Here is a 19,742-nt window from a genome sequence, read left to right as displayed (position 1 = left end):
CATTTTGTCAATGTTTCTAGTGTTTTCTCAATTCTCAATTGTGTTCTTTTCTGAGCATTGATTAATGGCTGCATTAATGGCTGTTCAAATCCAGACAAGTGTTAATATAGAGAATTCCTGATATGATAAAGTAAAGTAAAAGTGAACCCACAACCTTCTGATTACGGGGCCGCTTCCTTAACCGCTAGGCCACCACTGCCCCTAATCTCCTGTGAGAAGTGTTGTGTACGCTCGTTTTGTGTAACCTACTTCACAAGTTCTGATGGACACCAAGCAACAAATTCATCGATCTGCTTTCATAACTGATGAAAGCTGCTGTCCTGGCTGCAGTAAGAGTAAGTGCCTGAAAAAGGCCACCAATGGGCCTTTACATGCTGCCCTCTTTCACACATCCATGCTGACTCCCTACTTGCAATATCAGGTCAACAACAGCCTCTAGTGGCCATTTGTAGAATGATTTGACCAAAAGAAACTTGGGACGCGTAACACATGACAAACTCTAGACTACACCGGTCAATCAAATCTCTCTCTGTCATTTACAGCGAAGCAAAAAAAATATCCATCAGAACTTCAGGCTTGACCATCATCTATGGCCTTCATTTAAGCGGTATGGTGATGTGGAAACACAGGATGATTCGTGATGGTGCAGGGAGCAACAGGAAAGCCGATGAGCTGGCTGCTGACACCAGGCCTCCCCGGGGGGGTGTACAGTTCAGCGTTCAGAGACAGAGAAGATACAGTCAGGAGATGCACTGCAAAGCCATGCCCCATCCAGCCCCCACCTCGAGCATACCAGTATCCATTAACTCACTGTGGCCCTGCTGAAGAGCATCCGGCTTCCCCACGGACCCCAGCTCATCCGTCTCCAGCAGCACTCAGTGAGCACTGACGGACGCATGTAACACAATCAACTGGGATATCATGTACTCCGAGGTCAGGAATAAACGAAAACAGCTCAGGGGAGCTGTGATGGGTGGTCATTTCTTCATCAACCAGTACCCATCACAAACGATGCTCGGATCAATCAGTACATGTTACCACACAAAATCTTCACCATCCATCGCTGTTACAAACTTAACTCAACAAAGAGTCCCTGATGATAGATTTATTATTACTGTAATGTATTATTTCTCTTTTTTCTCAAATTTTAATGAACTTTAATTATACTCAAAAACAATTTATTATTTATTACAATGCTCTTTAGTATTTTAGCTAAATAAATATTTTCATAAAAAGTACTTTGTTGTGACTATAAAGGTTAATATAATTTTGTTCTCGGTTTCGGATTAATCCACTTTTGATTCCAGTTCTTTATAATATCAAAACCCTTGGGACCACAAACCAAAAAATAAATATGGCTTAAAAATTTAAGCTCTTATTTACCATTCCAACATACATTTCCACCATAAAGGTGAACTGCTATGACAAATGAGTTCCAGCCCTAATCATCAGCCCTGCCTGCCTGCAAAGTCCCGTCCTCATAAATCATCCTGGCAGCTTCGGCAAGAGAGCGCTGGGCCTAATCACAAAATCAAGTTAGAGCTGATTTCTTTAGAGAGCATCAGGGGGATCCTTAATATTTCTTTCATCTCGCCTCGTGTCTGCTTCCAGACGGGGGCGGTAGAGAGCAGAACTGGAGTCCAGGCTCCCGAGAAGCTCCACGTCGCCCCCTAGTGGACTGTTTTTATAGGTACGCTGGAACGGCTGCCTTTGTTCTTCGAACCAAGTGTCAAAGATCATCCAAAATTTTGCAAAAAAAAAAAATTCTTTTTGCTGTCTACCAACTGTGATTATGAAACACTTTCAAGGAAAAGAAGGCCGTGCATCTGTAAAACAAGACATTTAAAATAGTGAGAAAGACCGACTAATTCCATGGGACCAATAAATCCTTTTTCTGCACACATCACCAATGCAAGTCGCAGTTATTTGACCAAAGTTCAGGGGGGAAAAAGCAACATTGACAGACTCAGTGTCGGTGACAGCGACAGCGTCAATATGCTTTCTACCTTTCTACCTTATGTAAAATATGTAAAATATTGAGCCTGCTGAACTGTTGATTGCAGAGAGCCACTTGTCCGGGGAGAGAACAGTGGTCGTCTCTGTCGGTGTCAGGAGAAAATGGAAGCCCTTGTCAATAGGAGAGTAATGAAGAGTGGTCTCAGGCCTGGGAGGAATGAGAACAGTACTTGAGGGATGCGAACGTGCCAGTGTTGTGCCAGTGTTGACAGCTAAATGTTTTCACACCGAATAAAGCAATGTGCAACGGTGCTTTTAGAACGGCCAGTAACTCAAATCAGACTTTATTGTTGCTGCGTTCTTGTAATGGAACAGAAAGTCTTTAGCATATGTGTTCTTAGTACCAAAATGCAATCTGTCCAACTTTTAGTGTTTTCCATCATTTGAAGTACAGGCAAAAATGGAAACAGACTTTCGAACAGAGCTCTGACGAAAATTAGTGGTAATAACTACCGATGCACCGATTTCTCAGGTCCAATAGGGACGGCGTTTGGCTGATCATGCTCTTCAGCATGATGCTTCCTGTGCTTCATTTACTTGCTGGTGTGATACTTTGCAGTGCTGCTGCCACTTTAGAAGCCCTGGAACGTGTTGGTGTGCCAAGCTTGAAGTAACTCCACACTGATGACATTTTATTTGCTAGCTCCCTGTGGTATTACTACATTAGAAATTGCTTAGAAAAACGCACAATTACACCCTAAGCACTCTATACATATAATAAGGAGCGCACAGGCAGGATGTACACCCAACAAATTAACTGGATAGATCGGTTTCACGCCGACACCCGAACCGACATGCGATATATCTATCGGATCTGTGCATCCTTAATAACAACCTTGCTGGATAAGGATGAGATGCATTTTTTGCCCTTCCCAAACCTAAATTATCACAAAAAGCAAAGTTCACATATTCTGGAACAGATACTAAAAGCAGAGGCACTTCATATGAAAAACAGCATTATAGCATTATAGTAAAGTAAAAAAAAGTTTAAAAGAGCAAACAAATATTTTTTACTACTGTAATGGGAACAAATACACTAAACAGCTACAGGTGACATTTTTCAGTGCATCCAAATACTGTAAAAAGTGAACACTGGCTAAACTTAAAAAATTTAAGTAATCTGTCCCACCTAATTTCTTAGCATTGCCTTAATGTAAACAAACAGTTAATGTTAATGCTTTAATATTCAGTGTGACAGTTTACTTTTTTTCATTGTAGTCTTTAGTGACAAATTAAAACTTGTATGTTGAAAGAATACTGTATGAGTTAAAATTTTTAACTGGTCTAATATCTGCATAATTTTAGGTTGGCCATTGACTTTAACCCAGCATCAAAGTTGTTGTCAACACTGTAGGAGACAACAATGCCCAGAGTCTGAATACTACTGAAATTCAAAAAATATTCCATCAACCTACAAAGTAGCTGATTAAGAAAAGAAAGAAATGTGAAGTGACTGTCATTGTGAAACACTTCAGCGCAGCTTGGTGGGTCAGGATTCGAACCTGCAACCTTCTGATTATGGGGCCGCTTCCTTCCCTTCGCTTCCTTCCCCAGCACCACTGCCCCACTGTAATAATAATATTCTGTTCACAATAATGTAAAACCATAATGCCCTAGCAGTTAAGGAAGCAGCCCCATAATCAGAATGTTGCCGATCCGCCAAGGTGCCACTGAGGTGCCATGGAACTAAGAGTAATTTGTCAATACTGTTACACACACACACACATATATATATATATATACATATATATGTGTGTGTGTGTGATATATATATATATATATATATGTGTGTGTTTATGTATGTGTGTGTGTGTGTATATATATATATATATATATATATATATATATAGAGAGAGAGAGAGAGAGAGAGAGAGACATACACACTCTAAATTATTCATCACATAATGTGGGATTAGTATAGACTAACACAGGAAATAAAACCTTTTTTTCTGAAATCATCATCAGACGTTTTTGCCCCATGGTCAGAATTTGGTTCAAAGTCAAAAGGTATATGGGAGTCCATTCTCACAATGCATTCAAATTACATTTCTGCTTGGGAGCACCTACTCCATTACTCCAACAGTTTCATATGCAGGTGATCCCTGCATCAACTGAGCAGTACAAGTAGAGCGTCCTCCTCTCTAGTTTGCGCCAATTTTGCAAGTGTCAGTGTTGTTATCAAGTAAGTAGAACTCTGTACGCTGCCGTGTATTCCCTGTCCTGGAATGTGCACACAAAGCTCATCTGAAGAGCTGCAGCTGTAAATCAGAGGACGTTGGGAGTGCAGTGGGTACGTATATAAAAGTAGCAGGTATGGCGTGTGACCACTAGATGGCGACAAAAGTACACAGTCAAAGTGAAGTGAAGTAAAATGAAGAGAAGTGTTTGTCACATGTGATACACAGCAGCAAAGCACACGGTGCACACAGTGAAATTTGTCCTCTGCATTTAACCCATCACCCTGAATGAGCAGTGGGCAGCCATGACAGGCGCCCGGGGAGCAGTGTGTGAGGACGGTTTTGCTCAGTGGCACCTCAGTGGCACCTTGGCGGATTGAGATTCGAACCAGCAACCTTCAGATTACGGGGCTGCTTCCTTAACCTCTAGGCCTCCACTACCCCGTCAAACCCATTGCTACGGTATCAGAAGAATAATACAGCTACTGGAGTAAATACCGAAAAAATCCCTTAATATCCGATGTTCTTGAATCGTTACATGTGCAGCCGGTCTAAGTGTGCAAATATTCACAAGACGTTTGTGAAGTGTTTGGTGCTGACCCTGGCAAGTTCCCAACTATTCAGACAGTTTGAATTCGTCAGCAATAATGCTGCTATGATGATCCTGACTTGTGAGGCTCCAATCATCTCTGTTCTCCGTTGTTGTCCATGGCTGGTGGAACAACCTGCCCTCCTCCACACGACTAGCCGAGACTATCACCACTTTTAAAAGCAGGTGAAAACCCTCTTGTTCAAAAAATATTACAGACAAATCTAACACTTACACACACACATGCGTACACATTGCACAAACTATACAAAAATGTATAAATACATTATAATTTTTCTTCGTCTAGCACCTAACAATCTCTGAGCATGCTCTTCACTGACAAGTCTGAGCCTTATCAGGGCTCTTAGTTTGTAAACTCAATATTCTATAGAAATCGAACGAGAATTGCTGGTGTCTTCCTCTTGTAAGTCGCTTTGGATAAAAGCATCTGCTAAATAAAGTAAAGTAAAGTAAAGTAAAGTAATTGTTAAATCTGCACAGTTTTGTTTCACTGGACCGGCATTATTTGCAATAAAGTGACCCCAATGGTCAACGGCAAAGGCCATTTCACCAGAACCTGTGACTGAAAAAAGCAAAAACTAAAAATATTCTAATATTTTCTACAAATATTTAACTGCTGGACAACCAATACCTATCACCTACTCCATAAATAACATAATTATGACAATCATCGCATATTTTTCACTCTGCATGTCATGATTCAATTACAGGCTTTATCGTATAATTTACAGGGCACGTTAACTCGTTGTGTACTAGATGCTGTGCTGTATGCAGAACGATATGGAAGCCATCATAAAATGCTACACAACCCACACGCCATTTCTGTATCTATCAGTTACATTCTGTAACTCATTATAAGTAAAACAAATTGTAAAAAGACATCAGCAAAATCATACAAACATTAAAATGTATATATTTTGTTATTAAGAGTATATTAATACGGCACTAATGGTGTATTAACAAATAGTCACGACACCATGTGCTGACCGATATCCATTCTAATATTTAGACCATGAAGGGGCGCAGACCTGGTGGAGATATGCCCGAAATGAACAGCGCAGCGCGTTAAAATGAACTGTGCCTCACTCATGGTGTCAGTGGTGTTGGGGGAGGCACCCCAAAACTACACCCAACGAGGAGGGGGGCAGGGAGGGGACGGTAATCTCCACTGGCAGATGGCCCTCCTCATCCTCATCCTCACCTGATCAATACCGAGGCCATTACCTCGCAGGCGCTTCGCAGGCGCCGCTTCTTCCGGCTTGCTGGCAGCTTTCGGGCGCCTGACACGTCACGACTGTCCAGGGGAGGGGGGCAGGGTGCGCATCTTCATTTTAAAAGCACAAATAACACGTACAGGGGCAGGAAGGGGTCTGTCATGACGGCGATGCTGCTGCTAACGCTGCAGCACTGTCAAATTAGCTTCAGGACGGGGGGGGGGCACGGAAAACTGAACAGCGACAATAACGAATAACAAACCAGTTTTGTTGAAGCAAATAACAAACGGGAAAAAAAGATTAGGTTAGTCCGTGTTCCACCGATGAAGTGGCATGCAGCTAGCGCAGGAGAGAAGGAAAGTTACCTTCACCGATGCCTCATCGGAGGAACAGACACAGCCTGGTACCCAGAAGATTCCTTCCCGTCGCGCGTTTGCTCCGTTTGTGCGGGTTCATGAGCACACTTCGATGTTCGGCCCTCGCCTTGTATTGCAAATTATTGTTTTGCCCTGTTATAATAATAGCGTGCTGTAAATGAATGAACCTGCTCAGTGGCCTACAGTCAGGCCGGTAAAGATTGAGGGTTAAGCGTCAATAGAATGAACCATGTTAGGGATGAGGGGGGGCTGGCTTTCGTCACCATAGAAATGGACACACAGGAGGAGGCGCGGCCTGCGTTCCAATCCGAGCCACACGGGCCCTCGAACACTTCCCCCCGACTCGTGACCTCGGGGGAAATCCCAATCCGTAATGGTCAACGCAGCGGCATAAACCGCGCTGGACGCGCGCGGACCTTCCGAATGCCACACCCAGCGTGCGAAAATATATAGGGCGGAGCGTGTAGGGGCTTGTGCAAGGAATTGAGACGCAGCCCAGGACGCTGGGACGGAGCTCTGTGCGAAATACTTTTTTTCAATTCGTTACAAAACGCCTGTGATGTTGAAGCTATATTTTGTATTTAATCGACGTCACGATTTTATAATATTGTCACATGCAGTGAACTTATATATATTTAATTACTATGTGTAGTCTGTACACCACTGAGCCATAAAGACTGCATGGCTCAGTACAGACAAATGTTTACTTCATTTTTGACAGAGTAATGTTTATGAAATAGGTAACATAAAAGAAAACATTTAACCCACAAAACTGAAGTAAAACTGTGAAGTAATGTTAATTGCATACTAGCAAATAAACATCACATTGAATCTAGATTTCTCCAACACAGTTAATGTTTGCAATACACCATTAAACAAAAAAAGAGCTGTAACGTAACACATTAGCTAAATACAAGCGATAAACACGTAAACAAACAAACAAAAACAGAACAAAGGATGTGTCACACTGCAGATGTACACTACCATTTAAGGGTTGCCAGATTTGGAGATTTTAAATATGGATTAGAGGGTAGGTCATATGTTATTTATTGAAAAGAGGAAAGTGGTTCACATTTGACTTGAGTAGACAGTGTAATTTTTTGGTATTTGTATTTTGTCTGTGAGCAGCAAAGTTGTTATTGTAATTAATTATAATTATGTGTTTGTACGCGTTTCCTAATCTTGCGTCTGGCTGTGTGTGTTTTATTCGGTAATATATAATGCTTTCCTATTTACGCATGTTCCTGATGATTTAAATGCTTTAAACTACTTCAGATCATGGCGTGTTTGTAGCTTGTAGCTACAACCTGGCAATGCAGCGCTGGCGCGCTTACGTCAGAGTTCGTGAAACGTCACTTCCGGCTTGGTGCCCCACAGATTTGTTTGGGTTCCAGCCTGTTGGCCGTGAAGCTGCGCTCCATTCGAACCCGGAGTCGGCTCTCTCCCAGCGCCTGGATGCGAGGGATGGAGCCGCGTACATGATCGGCCGGCCGGAGGACGCGACGCTCGGCACAGGCGCTGTATCCACGCGGCGGACTGTACTCTGTCGTTTCATGTCGCTCGGGTTTTTTTGCCGGGAAAAGGGGGCCCGAGTTCCGCGCGTCCAGCGCTTACTGGCACTTAGCTAGCCGGCTAGCTGCAGCTGATACCGTGCTAGCCACCCGAAGAATCGCGTTGTCCCGCCGTCACCTCTGTCCGTACCCCGCTGTCACCTCCCACCTCCATCATGGGGAACGCCGCCACCGCCAAGAGGGGCAACGAGCTGGAAAGCGGTGAGTCGCCGCCAGTTAGCGTCGCCATGCTAACGTCCACGGGCGAAAGGCATCCGTCGTCCTGCGGGTGCCTGGTTTAATCGCACGCCGGTTTTCGCGGCTTGTGTGGATGCGATCTCGGAGGAATGGCATTCTCCTGTCAGTCCAGTAGTGACAGGGACAGATCCCCCCCTGGAGACACTCCGGGTTAAGTGTCTTGCTCGGGGACACAATGGTACTGAGTGGGATCTGAAACTGGGTCTTCCGGTTCATGTTATAATACCATCATAATCTATATATAATGCACCAATAGCCTGAGCACATCATGCATTTATGCAACACAAGTTTAATGCAGTATTTAATTTTATTTTTACACAATATGACTCAAAAATTAAAGCTTTGTAAAGTTTTTGTTACCCACTAGGCTACTACCACCCATGTCGACTGAAGGTCGGATGCTTGCACGGCTCTCCGCTCCGTTACACGCCGTTACATGTGTGGTGTCCACGTCGTGCTGGCGCCCTGACTCTAGGTCGCAGCAGTAGACCGTCTGTAACCCCACAGTGCGAATAGGCAGAGATATTATGCAGTTCGCTGAAAATATAAAAGCAGAGCTGATATACAAGATGCCGTATATGATCTTTGTGGATCACATTACGTTAATTATTCAGCCAAAACAACACAACTGAATTTTGGACAATTTTTAGATTACTTCAAATCGATATTAGATGTGCCTGTAACAGTACAATATCACAACATAAAATATCGCAATATATTTCTGTATCGATATTATCCAACACTCCTAGTAATAATAATAATAATAAATGTTTATATATATATATATAATGTGATGATGATGAATATGTTTTGTGCCAGAAGGAAGGTGTGTTGTGTACACTGAGTGTTAGGGATGTTATAATACCATCATAATCTATATATAATGCACCAATAGCCTGAGCACATCATGCATTTATGCAACACAAAAAGTTTAATGCAGTATTTAATTTTATTGTTACACAATATGACTCAAAAATTAAAGCTTTGTAAAGTTTTTGTTTTAAACAGTAGTAATAGTGCTTTTATGTATTTTCTTTGCACATAGTTCAGTGTTTTGAGGTAAATATTATATGTTGGATGTGGTTTAATTGTTTTGTGGGTTCAGCCTGCATAAGCATAGTTTGTATCACATCTGCACAAAACAACTGAACATTGCTAATTCTTATTAATTGATTGTATCCAATAAGCGACCATTGTATTATTTATTTTACTGATTTGTGGAGCAATAAACCTAGCAAATAACGTGCTGACGGTGAATGCTTTTGGAGCTCACTTCCTATAAACTACTATAAGCCTTTAGCAGACACAGCAGCAAGTTTACTGTAATCTGCATCCGGATTTGCACCCTGTGCTGTACGTGGTTAGCATGAAGTCTCAAAACAGGAAGTGTGTCTGTCAGACGAGCCTCCAGGCCTCAGTCATCTGTAGTTGCTGCCGGGTGGCTCCGTGGGAGAATTCTTAATTCTCTGCTGATGGCTCAGGGAAGAGATCCAAACGTTGGCCAGTTTGTGGCCAGGTTCTTTCACAAGTATCGCAAGGGAAGCCAAGAGCACAAATCACAGGACAGTGAGGGACCACATGTCTCAGATTACATCACAATATGGGATGAAACAAGTGAGTATGGCCAAGATTGTAGTTTTAAAAATCCACTCATGGTGTTTCCTTCTTATTCCATGTGGCAACGTTGGATTTAATAATGAAAGATTCTGTTACAGTTTTAGTTTCTATATCGTGTGGAAAGAATGAAGAATGAAATATTTTGCATTTACGGGCATGCAAGTTGAAAGTCCGATACGTCAAATAGTTTTTACGCACCCTGTGAACGATTGAAGCGGAAAGCGGCTTCGAGAGCTGACTTGAAGGGATTTGTATGCAAGCCGGACTGACTTTCTGCGGTGAACCGTTGCACCTGCATGCGTCGGCAGGAAGCCAGCAGTTGACCACCCCCACAGGAACACAGGCTTTTGCTGGATGAAGTGGGCTCTTCATAGCAGCCCAGCACGCAGTGTTCAGTCGCGAAACAAGTCTGGCCTTTTCGGAGGAAATTTACTTGCGTTGCAATTGTTTTGTTTGATAAGTCATGGTTTTCCTGTGTGCGTTTGAGCGTGCGAGTTCTTTGTCATACAGCTACAGAGGTTACTAACCAATCTAATGTTTGCTTGTCATTTGAACTGCTTAACCCTTTCCTTTCTTTTCCTTCTATCGCTGCATTATCCTGCCAACCTTCTTGGGAACTCTAGAACTTTTTGGTATGCTCTTTTCCCCATATGTCACAGATGATGTCACCATTTTTTCTGATCATGTGCGGTCACACAGCAGTGAGGACGTTCAAAAAACTCAATTTTAGCTCAGATATTTGAATAAGGGCTCTGCATTCTGAGTGGTCAATAGGAGACTTCAGTTTTCTTAAACTGATCCAGGTTCTTTCCTGTCCACAGCAAAAAGAACTCCCATTGAACTACATATGGAATCAGGGTTTATTGTTCACATTGTCCCAACTGTTGTGTATTGTAGCTTCTTAATGGCACCTCTTCTAACCATTTCGCCAAAACTGCTAATTTATTACGTGAATTCCTGCTCTGCTGACTCTGAAGCTGCAATGCCTGCAGTACCATACAGTGTCCAACCAATATCTACTACTTGCTGATTGTACTTCATATTTGGTCAAACAAAGTTCTAGAACTTTAATTGCTGCTCCACTTCATGAGCTTATACAGATTGTTTGTTTTCCTTATAGTGAAAGAGTTTCTTGCCAAAGCCAAAGAAGATTTTTTGAGGAAGTGGGAGTGTCCTCCACAGGTGGGAAAAGGCAACTGTCCATAAACACTGGTGCCGCTTGAAATGTAATGCTTTCTGAAAGGGTCTTGCAGCCAATGGCATGATTTTGTGTTTTAGTCTACAACACGACTTGAAGATTTTGAGAGATTGAAGACTCTTGGTACGGGTTCATTTGGAAGAGTCATGCTGGTTAGACATCGAGTGACAGATCAATACTATGCCATGAAGATCCTGGACAAGCAAAAAGTGAGTTCCAACATGGCTTCTTCCATTAGTAGAAACTCACAGAGCATTTTTACCACCAAATTGTTATTACATTTGTGTAAATGCTTTTTTTAAGGTGGTGAAGCTGAAGCAGATTGAGCACACATTAAATGAAAAGAGAATATTGCAAGCTGTTTCCTTCCCCTTCCTTGTAAAGCTGGAGTATGCCTTTAAGGTGAGTTATTGGTGTTAAAAATACTGTTAATTTAATACTGTGTATGCATGCGTATACAGACCTAGTTAGAAGTGGTAACGTTAGCTGTATTTCTCCATATATTTTCAATTATTTATTGCTTCCCCTAATTTAATTACAGGACAATTCCAATTTGTACATGGTTATGGAATACGTTCCTGGTGGGGAAATGTTCTCACATCTGCGACGAATTGGAAGGTTCAGGTAAGGCACACTAATAGCGCCTTTATTGCATTTGTTTATTAGGATTATATATTTTTATTGAGTGTGCAAAAGTCACAGTTTAGTTTTGTTCTGTATTTCAAATTTTAAACAACGTTTGTACCAGATAGATAAGGCATGTAGTAATACAAATTATTCAGTACTATGTTTGTCGTGAAGGAATAAACCCTCAAGTCACTAATAAAAATACAAGCAACAACAAAAAAAATTGCACTTGCTGTAAGGGATATCAATCTCTGATCAGTTGCAGTGGTCATGAAAGTTACTACTTCCTGTCTGAAGTTAACTGAGTGCTATGTGTTCCATAGTACATTTACGGTGATCTTTGGGTCAAATTCCAACATCATATGTGAAACATATTTGAGTTTATTAGTTATTAGTGCATATCAGATATTGATAACATCCAATGAATTTCCAGAATGTTCCAAGATTCATAAGAAATGTTTTTTTTTCTCTGTAGCCCTTCCTGTGGCACTGCTCATAAAGAAATGTCAATTGGTAGTTGGAAGTTAAACTAAAAAGCAGTGCATGTGCAAAGAAGATTGTTGCAAAATGTTCTAATTTTCTCATCTTTTTCTTTCATTATTACTTAAGCGAACACCATGCAAGGTTTTATGCGGCTCAGATAGTGCTCACGTTTGAGTACCTCCACTCCTTAGACCTCATCTACAGAGATCTAAAACCTGAAAACCTTCTAATTGACCAACAAGGGTACATTCAGGTAGGTCCTGCTTTTTGCTTTTGAAATTATTTCAAAAATCTGTTTTGTCAGCTGTATTTTGAAATCCCGAAAGTGTACATATGAACGTTTGAACGTTTGAAACACTGCAGCACAGCACATGGTGAACGTTTGAAATGTATGAACGTTTGAAACACTGCAGCGCAGCACATGGTGACACAATGTGTCCTCTGCTTTTAACTATCACCCTTGGTGAGCAGTGGGCAGCCATGACAGGCGCCCGGGGAGCAGTGTGGCGTGCTCAATGGCACTGCTAGGGCACCACTGCCCCACAACTGATAAATTATATTAAATGATGATATTTCCAAATTCAGTTTGCGATGATGCATATATATGCCCAGGTTTATATGAAAATAAAGTCATTGCCTAAAACCACATGGAGCCACCCACTAAGAATTACATTTTATACCTCCCACACTGTGTTCTAGGGGTGTTAGAAAATATCGATACAGCAATATATCATGATATTTTACGTGGGGATTGTATTGTATCGGTAAAGGGACAGCAAATATTGATATTTTGGTAAAAAATGTAAGTCCTCAATTCAGTTTCTGTGTTGTGTTGTTTGGCTGAATTATTAACATAATGAGATCCACACAGATCATACACAGCAGCTTGTACATCAGCTCTATTTTTACATTTTCAGTGAACAATAAAATATCGCAATATGTAGAGTATCAGAAAATATCATAAAATAATAGTATGGTGACTACATGTATCATGCTGCGTATCGTATCGTGAGATCCTTGCCAATACACACCCAAACTGTCTTTTTCTCCCAGTGCTTACTCCAGTTAATCTTTCTCAATGTATTATGTTTTTTGAATTGCAACTTTTAAATATATATCAAAACATCTTACATTTTTTGCTTTTGTTTTGGGATTTTTTTGTTCGTTTTAGGTGACAGATTTTGGCTTTGCAAAGAGAGTAAAAGGCAGAACGTGGACTTTGTGTGGGACTCCAGAGTATCTGGCTCCAGAAATAATTCTTAGCAAGGTAAACAGAAGGATTTAGTGTTTATGTTCCAGTGTTTCTAGATCAGAATTGGAACAACTGCATTTCATATCTTTATTTGTTTGTGTGATTTATCAGGGCTACAACAAGGCTGTGGATTGGTGGGCACTGGGGGTTCTGATTTATGAGATGGCCGCAGGGTACCCACCATTCTTTGCTGATCAGCCGATACAGATCTATGAGAAAATTGTGTCTGGAAAGGTACTGAATGATTCTGATTAGCAAGACTTTGATCTCAGGATTCTAACATTCACATAAACACCTATGCAGTCTCTGTCAATATAAATTTTTTTTTCTCTTTGACCAGGTACGGTTCCCTTCCCACTTCAGTTCAGACCTGAAAGACCTGCTTAGGAATCTGCTGCAGGTGGACCTCACAAAGCGCTTTGGCAACCTGAAGAATGGCGTCAATGACATTAAAAATCACAAATGGTTCTCAACAACGGATTGGATTGCAATCTATGAGAAGAAGGTAGGATTCCAACTCTCAATGGATCACTTAGACTTGTTCATTTATACTATATATTTCTCTCAGCTATGTTTACTTCTAACTTAACGTTAAGTTATAAGGCAAACACTCAGACTTTATCACATGAGGTCAAACATTTTGTCCATCTAAGTTTGCTGTAGCACATAATTTTTGTGACTAAGTATCAGTAATAAAAAATAAGTTCAAGCAGTTACTGAGTTTTGCGGTTCAACGTCTCTGTGTGCTAATCGCCATGTTTGGTTAACACCATGAACTGACTTGCCCCATATGAGAGCTTGTCAGTCGTAGCAACAGTAACCACGGTGTGTGTGTGGGCAGTCGAAGGCACCTTTGCTCATTTTTTGAAACAGACTACCATGTCTTTGTGAGAGTAAATGTATGCTGATCAGTACAAAATGGTATACAACTTATGAAACACCACTTATTAAATGTATGTATTTTTATTTGGGACCTGAGAATGTAGAATAAACATAATTACATTCAGTCTCAAATATGAACCTTCCTGTTGCAGCCTCATTAATACTGCTCCAGCAGAAGAGTCTTACTATTATTTTCCATCATGTTTTTGTTTTTTGGAAGCATGCTGTTCACTCTTATGCCTTCATAACATAAAGCATTAAAATGTGTCATTTTTGAAAATAGGACACATGGGAGAGGTTTTTTGTTATTTATTTCCATGATTATTACATACTTTCTTCCAACCTTAGAAACTACTTTGGATAAATGAATAGATTTGCAGTTAAATACATTAGCTATAGATCAGTTAAAACACACATAGCTCCCCTAGTGTTTAGCTCTGGTATTACTAAATGTACTGATAAACATGGACAGCCCTACCAAATTTGAATGCTTTTAACAGGTGGAGGCTCCGATCATACCAAAGTGCCGAGGACCAGGAGACACAAGCAACTTTGATGACTATGAAGAAGAGGACATTCGCATTTCGGACACAGAAAAATGTGCTAAGGAGTTCCTTGAATTTTAGAAAGATTGGGGCTAATTGACCTTGTATGTTTGTTATGTTTCTTTTCTTGTCATTGTTTTATTTGCACTCATTTTAATTTACTTTACAATGAAGCTTAAGCTAAGGCCATTTTTATGTGTTCAAACAAATGCCTACTTCCTTCATTCCTCAACGCTGAATGAGATCCTTAGTGCCATTATTCTAATGTGCATCTTGCACTGTACCTTAAACACGGGCACATAATGCAGATATGACAAAGTATTAAACCACTTTATACCGGTTGCTTATTTATCTTTAGTATTTGTCACTCTCTATAGTATTATTTTCTTTATTGAGAAGAAAGAAATACTTCATAAAAGGGAAATGGCTACTCTACCATCTACCATTGTTTCCAATGGTAAAAATAAATGGTCATTAATTTCACCTTGAGGTATTGCACATTTTGACAGAAATTTTGAATTGGTGCTGCTTGTCTTTGCAAGCAACATTTTTGTCTGTTATTTGCCAGTACATATTTGTATGGTAGCTTGAAGGATCTACTTTGTATCGTTCTAATCTTTAGCACTCCATTGTGTGTGAGTGTGTTTATGTTTGTGTTTGTCAGGTGTGAGAATATGACACCCTCTTGTGTTTAAACCACGACCAAACATTAAAAAAAAAATATATATATATATATATATATATATATATATATATATATATATATATCTTGTACCTAGGAGAAGAATGATTCTCAGGTCAGCGCCCCTTCCAGTTTTCATTTTATTTGCACTTAGTTTATATCACAAACTCTGCATCGCTATGCAGACATAGAAAACACCTTGTTTGCAGCAGTTTTCAGTGTTACTGGGGATTAATGTTTTTGAAAACTGACAGACACCTCCGATGGAAATCTTGATGTAAAATCTAATTTGATGTGCCGTGTAATATGTCAATTTTTTTTTTATTGGGCTAAAATATTGTCCTGCTCCCCTCAAGCAGCTTTCTGTAAACAGGATTATTTTCACTCATTTCATAAGTGTATCCCTGCATGTCTGTTATCATTCTGCCTCTGAACAGAGGATCACAGGTGACAGGTATTTTAATTGTTTAAGGGGCATTTATTCTGTAGTCTGCGGTGGTCACTGAATTCCTTATTACTATTTTAGTTAACGTGTTTTTTTTTTTTCTTTTACAGCTACGACTCTTTAATTATGTACATATTAGAGAGATATCTAATAAATGTACTTCAAATGTCCAGCATTTATATTTTTGTATATTTATCATTTGTTTCTCTTCAGATGTATTAACGACAATGGAAAACTGTATATCAAATGAAAACATTGCTGTTACAGAATAAGATAAATGATGGATCTGCTCCCCCGACTTTCCAAACGTCATTGCAGCCATTTAACTTTACCAGTACAAGTATTTTATTTGTAATATTTTGCACAAATTAATTTACAAAGCTGAAACAATTGCCATCACAATCACCCCTTCCACCACACACATGTGTATTTGTAAACAACGTGTAACCTACTTCACTGTAGCATATTTTATGTAACAATGTCACTGTAATAAATTAAAGAAATTTCTTTTTTGTAGTCAAATTCTTTGTTATCATTATTCCGTCGGTCTGTTGTAGAGGGATCGGCCGTGGCTTTGGAACTACAGCTCCCACAATGCCCCGCGCCTCCCGCTGACGCAGAGCGCTTCTTAGCCAAGTTCTATATTCGGTGTACAATTAGGAAGTCTTTGGGAATGCGGGATATATAATCCTGTTCACGCAGCGTGGACGCCGGCGCGTTTATTGCGTACTTTGAAGTGTATCGAGCAGGACTGGTATTACAGTTTTGTTAATGTTGCACCCAGTCATTCGCAGAGAGGACTTGAATGAAAGGTAACGAAAATAACATGTTTTGCTATTGAAGTGATGCAAATTCAACTCTTGTTGCCAAATGAAATGTTGCTGTTGCACCTTAAACTAATGTTTGGGTTGTGTGTCACAGTTGGAAAATTGACTTTGGCTGCTTATGCGATGCCGTGCACCCGCGGGTGAAACATACCAAAAGACTTATAGACTAAGATCTTAGTGGTATGGGCTGGAATTAAGTCATTCTTGATACAAAAGCTTTTTGCTAGAATTGAACTTTACATATTTGTCATTGTTACGGCGCGGTAATGTCAAGAACTGTATGTCCATCTTTCCCAATGCGTTTGACCGCACTTCGCAGGTGGACATTCGGCACGTAACTGGTGAAATATGCATGATCGTGTACATATAAAATGGCCATATTGCGTTTACGGCGTTAATTTACGTAACAGGTGCGTAACAGATTACGCGTGGTTCGTGCACGGCTCCATTAATTTATTACACCTTCATTTCTCGCTCTCTGGGAAAAGAAAGGGCACGTGTGCGGTGTCATTTTTCTCTCCGAATGCCAGCTATGTGTTGATGCACATTTGTGAATGTTAACTTAAACGTGACAAAACACACCATCAGTCCGACTCCTGACTGAGCTTCAGTCGCAGTACGATCGGGTCGTAGTCACACAGTAATGGGTCCGGGTTGAAACAAGCTCCTTTTCTTCCAGTCCAGCCTCCGCGGAGCACAAGCCCGAGGGTCTCCTCGTTGTTACGTCGCGATTTCCACCCTCTTCACCGTCTAATTTCAGCACATTCACTGATTTATAGTGCTGAGGTTGCGTAAACCCGTAGTTCACTAGAGGTTTACGTGTGTGTGTGTCCATATAAATCCCGACTGAATGTTTGATTTCTCTCTTCTTCTTTTTTTTCTCCATTTTTACTTCTTAGTCACCATGGAGACCAAGACAAATGACTCTGCGGAGGTAAAAAGGTATTGAACAATTTACAACAATCACAATTACAAGTTTTTCCTTCATGCCAGAGTTTCTTGTAGAAATGAAGGTAGATGGCATTCTATATAAGACACACATAGAGTTACACCAGAGTATGAAGAAACTCTTCTTTGTAGGCTGACACAGATGTACCTGGTCATCATCATCCTTATAATTCTCTGCATGTTTCAGATATCTGGCTATTTCCTTGCATTTGTAGTGATCAGAAGTTTTTTTTCATCTCTTCAATTCTATTGTTTGCCTTTCCCCCCCACCCGTCTCCGTCTGACCTCCGCCGGGACAGTCCTGCTGAGAATGGACAGACACTCGACACTGTCCACTGGTCTGTTTCTGATGTTGCCTGTTATTTTAGAGGTAGAGGTTTTGAAGTTGAAGCAAATGCTTTCCAGGATCAGGTAATCATCTAAATTCTTTATCTTTACGTATTAATTTTATAATAGCGTGCATCAGGTAAGTGGTCTCTTGCGTCCGCTTTGGCCGCTTGTTTAGTGCATAATCAGTAAACGTCCCTAATGATTATCAGAATAATTGATCGAAATGTACAGACTTTAAGATTTAATAGTTCCCCTTGATATCTCTGAAAGTTATTATTGCACTGCGCTTAAAACAGAAAACTGTGAAATGTATGCATCGACATTTCCTTTATATTTGCAGCACCCTAATCCTAATTTCTGTGAATGCGTTGTGACTCTGGTTCACTAGGATCCAGGCTTCATAGCCCATCAGTCTACAATATTTCTAATGTGTAGAATTAAAACTGTGACTGTTCGGTTTCAAGCTCTTCTGAAAGAGGCAGCCCTGGCAGACATCTAGGGCAAGTTAAAGCCTGCAAAACAGAGAAGGGTCCAGAGACGAGTCCAGATGCATCTCTACCTTGTACTTTGATTGACAGTGGGTGCAAGCACACTGATGGAGTGGTGCAGTGCGCCATTCAGAATCTAATGCGGTTGATTACTGGAAGTGTAGCTGTGTTCTCGATCAGCTGGAGAGGCCGAATGGCGCTCATAGTCTAGCCTTGAGATATCGAGGGACTGAACCTGAGTGGAACGAGCAGTAGGAGATGGACGAGTCTTTCTAATTTAAATGGCGGCTGTTAATGTTTACACGCAGCAATGTTTTGCAGCCATGTAGACATATATGCACTTGTGAACAATGTTCCGTGACTTGCAGGAAATTGATGGGAAGTCTCTGCTGCTGATGACTCGCAATGACGTCCTTACAGGCATGAAGATAAAGTTGGGCCCAGCGCTGAAGATCTATGAATACCACATAAAGCCGTTTCAGGCCAGACACTTGAACAACGCAGCATAGCACTCCTTGCATGGACCAGCGAGAAGATAACGCTCACTGCAGAACGCTGCAGCCTGCATGTCAAGAACTTTTGGATTTTTGGATCTAGCACATCTCGGGCGGCAAACTTAAGTTATGCTTGTTGTGATGGTACGTTTTTTTGTGTGTGTGTGTCTTTGTTTATGAAATCATAACCATATTGTTTCAAACCATAACCATATGAACTTAAATTCTAGGTTTTTGTGCCTTTTTACAAATATGCAATATATTAAACAAATTTCACAAAATGCGTTTTGCTAACTGAATTGGGGGCTGCCTGTAATGCATTTGGTTACCATGCATTATTACAATTCATGAGGGTTTATTCAAAACCCAAATTTAATAAAGCACAAAACGTGGGGAAAAAAGTGTTTGCTGGCTTTTGAGCATGCCAATACAAAGAGAAGATATAACAAATATATTAATCATATTAAAGAAAAACGTTTTGTAAGTGGCAACAGATAGTGTCAAAGGCTTTCAGCCTCATGCCTAGGATTGCAGGACCCTTGAATTCCTGTGTTCAATACAGTATATGATTGTATAAATACAATTTGCTATAGTATGAGCTGGGATATGTATTGTCACATCACAGGGAAATGTATTATTATTCACAGGTAAAAAGCAGATTGTGGTTATGGTCAAATAAACAAGCAACTTTAATTTTACTTTTTTATTATTATTAAAATTAT

At 40.5% G+C, this 19,742-nt stretch overlaps 3 protein-coding genes across 6 annotated transcripts in view; 2 read left to right on the top strand and 1 right to left on the bottom strand.

Annotated features, from left to right (window-relative positions):
- ttll7 (tubulin tyrosine ligase-like family, member 7) overlaps positions 1-6,632 on the bottom strand; it is a 47,718-nt gene extending 41,086 nt beyond the window's left edge. For both annotated transcript variants that reach the window (XM_028999818.1, XM_028999819.1), the window contains exon 1: positions 6,383-6,632. The gene's annotated coding sequence lies outside the window, so the exon portion shown is untranslated. The remainder of the gene's footprint in view (positions 1-6,382) is intronic.
- Positions 6,633-7,750: 1,118 nt separating this feature from the next.
- LOC114801666 (cAMP-dependent protein kinase catalytic subunit beta-like) lies at positions 7,751-15,521 on the top strand. Of its 3 annotated transcripts, XM_028999821.1 has the most exons (11): positions 7,751-8,166; positions 10,443-10,451; positions 10,940-11,001; positions 11,098-11,226; positions 11,321-11,419; positions 11,559-11,641; positions 12,254-12,380; positions 13,299-13,394; positions 13,491-13,613; positions 13,720-13,884; positions 14,762-15,521. In XM_028999821.1, the coding sequence occupies exons 1-11, from the start codon at positions 8,121-8,123 to the stop codon at positions 14,885-14,887; spliced, it is 1,065 nt and encodes a 354-aa protein (XP_028855654.1). In that variant the 5' UTR covers positions 7,751-8,120; the 3' UTR covers positions 14,888-15,521. The 3 variants fall into 3 exon arrangements, with proteins under 3 accessions (XP_028855654.1, XP_028855655.1, XP_028855653.1); XM_028999822.1 differs by lacking the exon at positions 10,443-10,451; XM_028999820.1 differs by lacking the exons at positions 7,751-8,166; positions 10,443-10,451 and adding an exon at positions 8,220-9,816.
- A 1,024-nt stretch (positions 15,522-16,545) lies between these two features.
- samd13 (sterile alpha motif domain containing 13) lies at positions 16,546-19,718 on the top strand. The gene is made up of 4 exons (XM_029001070.1): positions 16,546-16,745; positions 17,660-17,702; positions 18,008-18,119; positions 18,895-19,718. Exons 1-4 carry the CDS (start codon positions 16,739-16,741, stop codon positions 19,033-19,035), a joined length of 303 nt encoding a protein of 100 aa, XP_028856903.1. The 5' UTR covers positions 16,546-16,738; the 3' UTR covers positions 19,036-19,718.
- Positions 19,719-19,742: the final 24 nt, after the last annotated feature.

This window comes from Denticeps clupeoides, chromosome 13 (assembly GCF_900700375.1).
Source record: "Denticeps clupeoides chromosome 13, fDenClu1.1, whole genome shotgun sequence".
In the NCBI taxonomy this organism is placed as follows: domain Eukaryota; kingdom Metazoa; phylum Chordata; class Actinopteri; order Clupeiformes; family Denticipitidae; genus Denticeps; species Denticeps clupeoides.
Note: the sequence above shows the minus strand (reverse complement) of the source record. Positions and strands in the feature narration are given on the sequence as shown.

What these genes read in the sequence shown, in the direction of transcription:
- samd13 (XM_029001070.1), top strand. An exon ending in GACTCTGCGGAGGTAAAAAG is followed by an intron (nt 17,703 to 18,007) that starts GTATTGAACAAT and finishes CCGCCGGGACAG; the next exon opens with TCCTGCTGAGAATGGACAGA. An exon ending in CAAATGCTTTCCAGGATCAG is followed by an intron (nt 18,120 to 18,894) that starts GTAATCATCTAA and finishes CGTGACTTGCAG; the next exon opens with GAAATTGATGGGAAGTCTCT.
- LOC114801666 (XM_028999820.1), top strand. Translation starts at nt 9,675, where the DNA reads ATGGCTCAGGGAAGAGATCCAAACGTTGGCCAGTTTGTGGCCAGGTTC. An exon ending in CACAATATGGGATGAAACAA is followed by an intron (nt 9,817 to 10,939) that starts GTGAGTATGGCC and finishes TTTTCCTTATAG; the next exon opens with TGAAAGAGTTTCTTGCCAAA. An exon ending in AGTGGGAGTGTCCTCCACAG is followed by an intron (nt 11,002 to 11,097) that starts GTGGGAAAAGGC and finishes TTTGTGTTTTAG; the next exon opens with TCTACAACACGACTTGAAGA.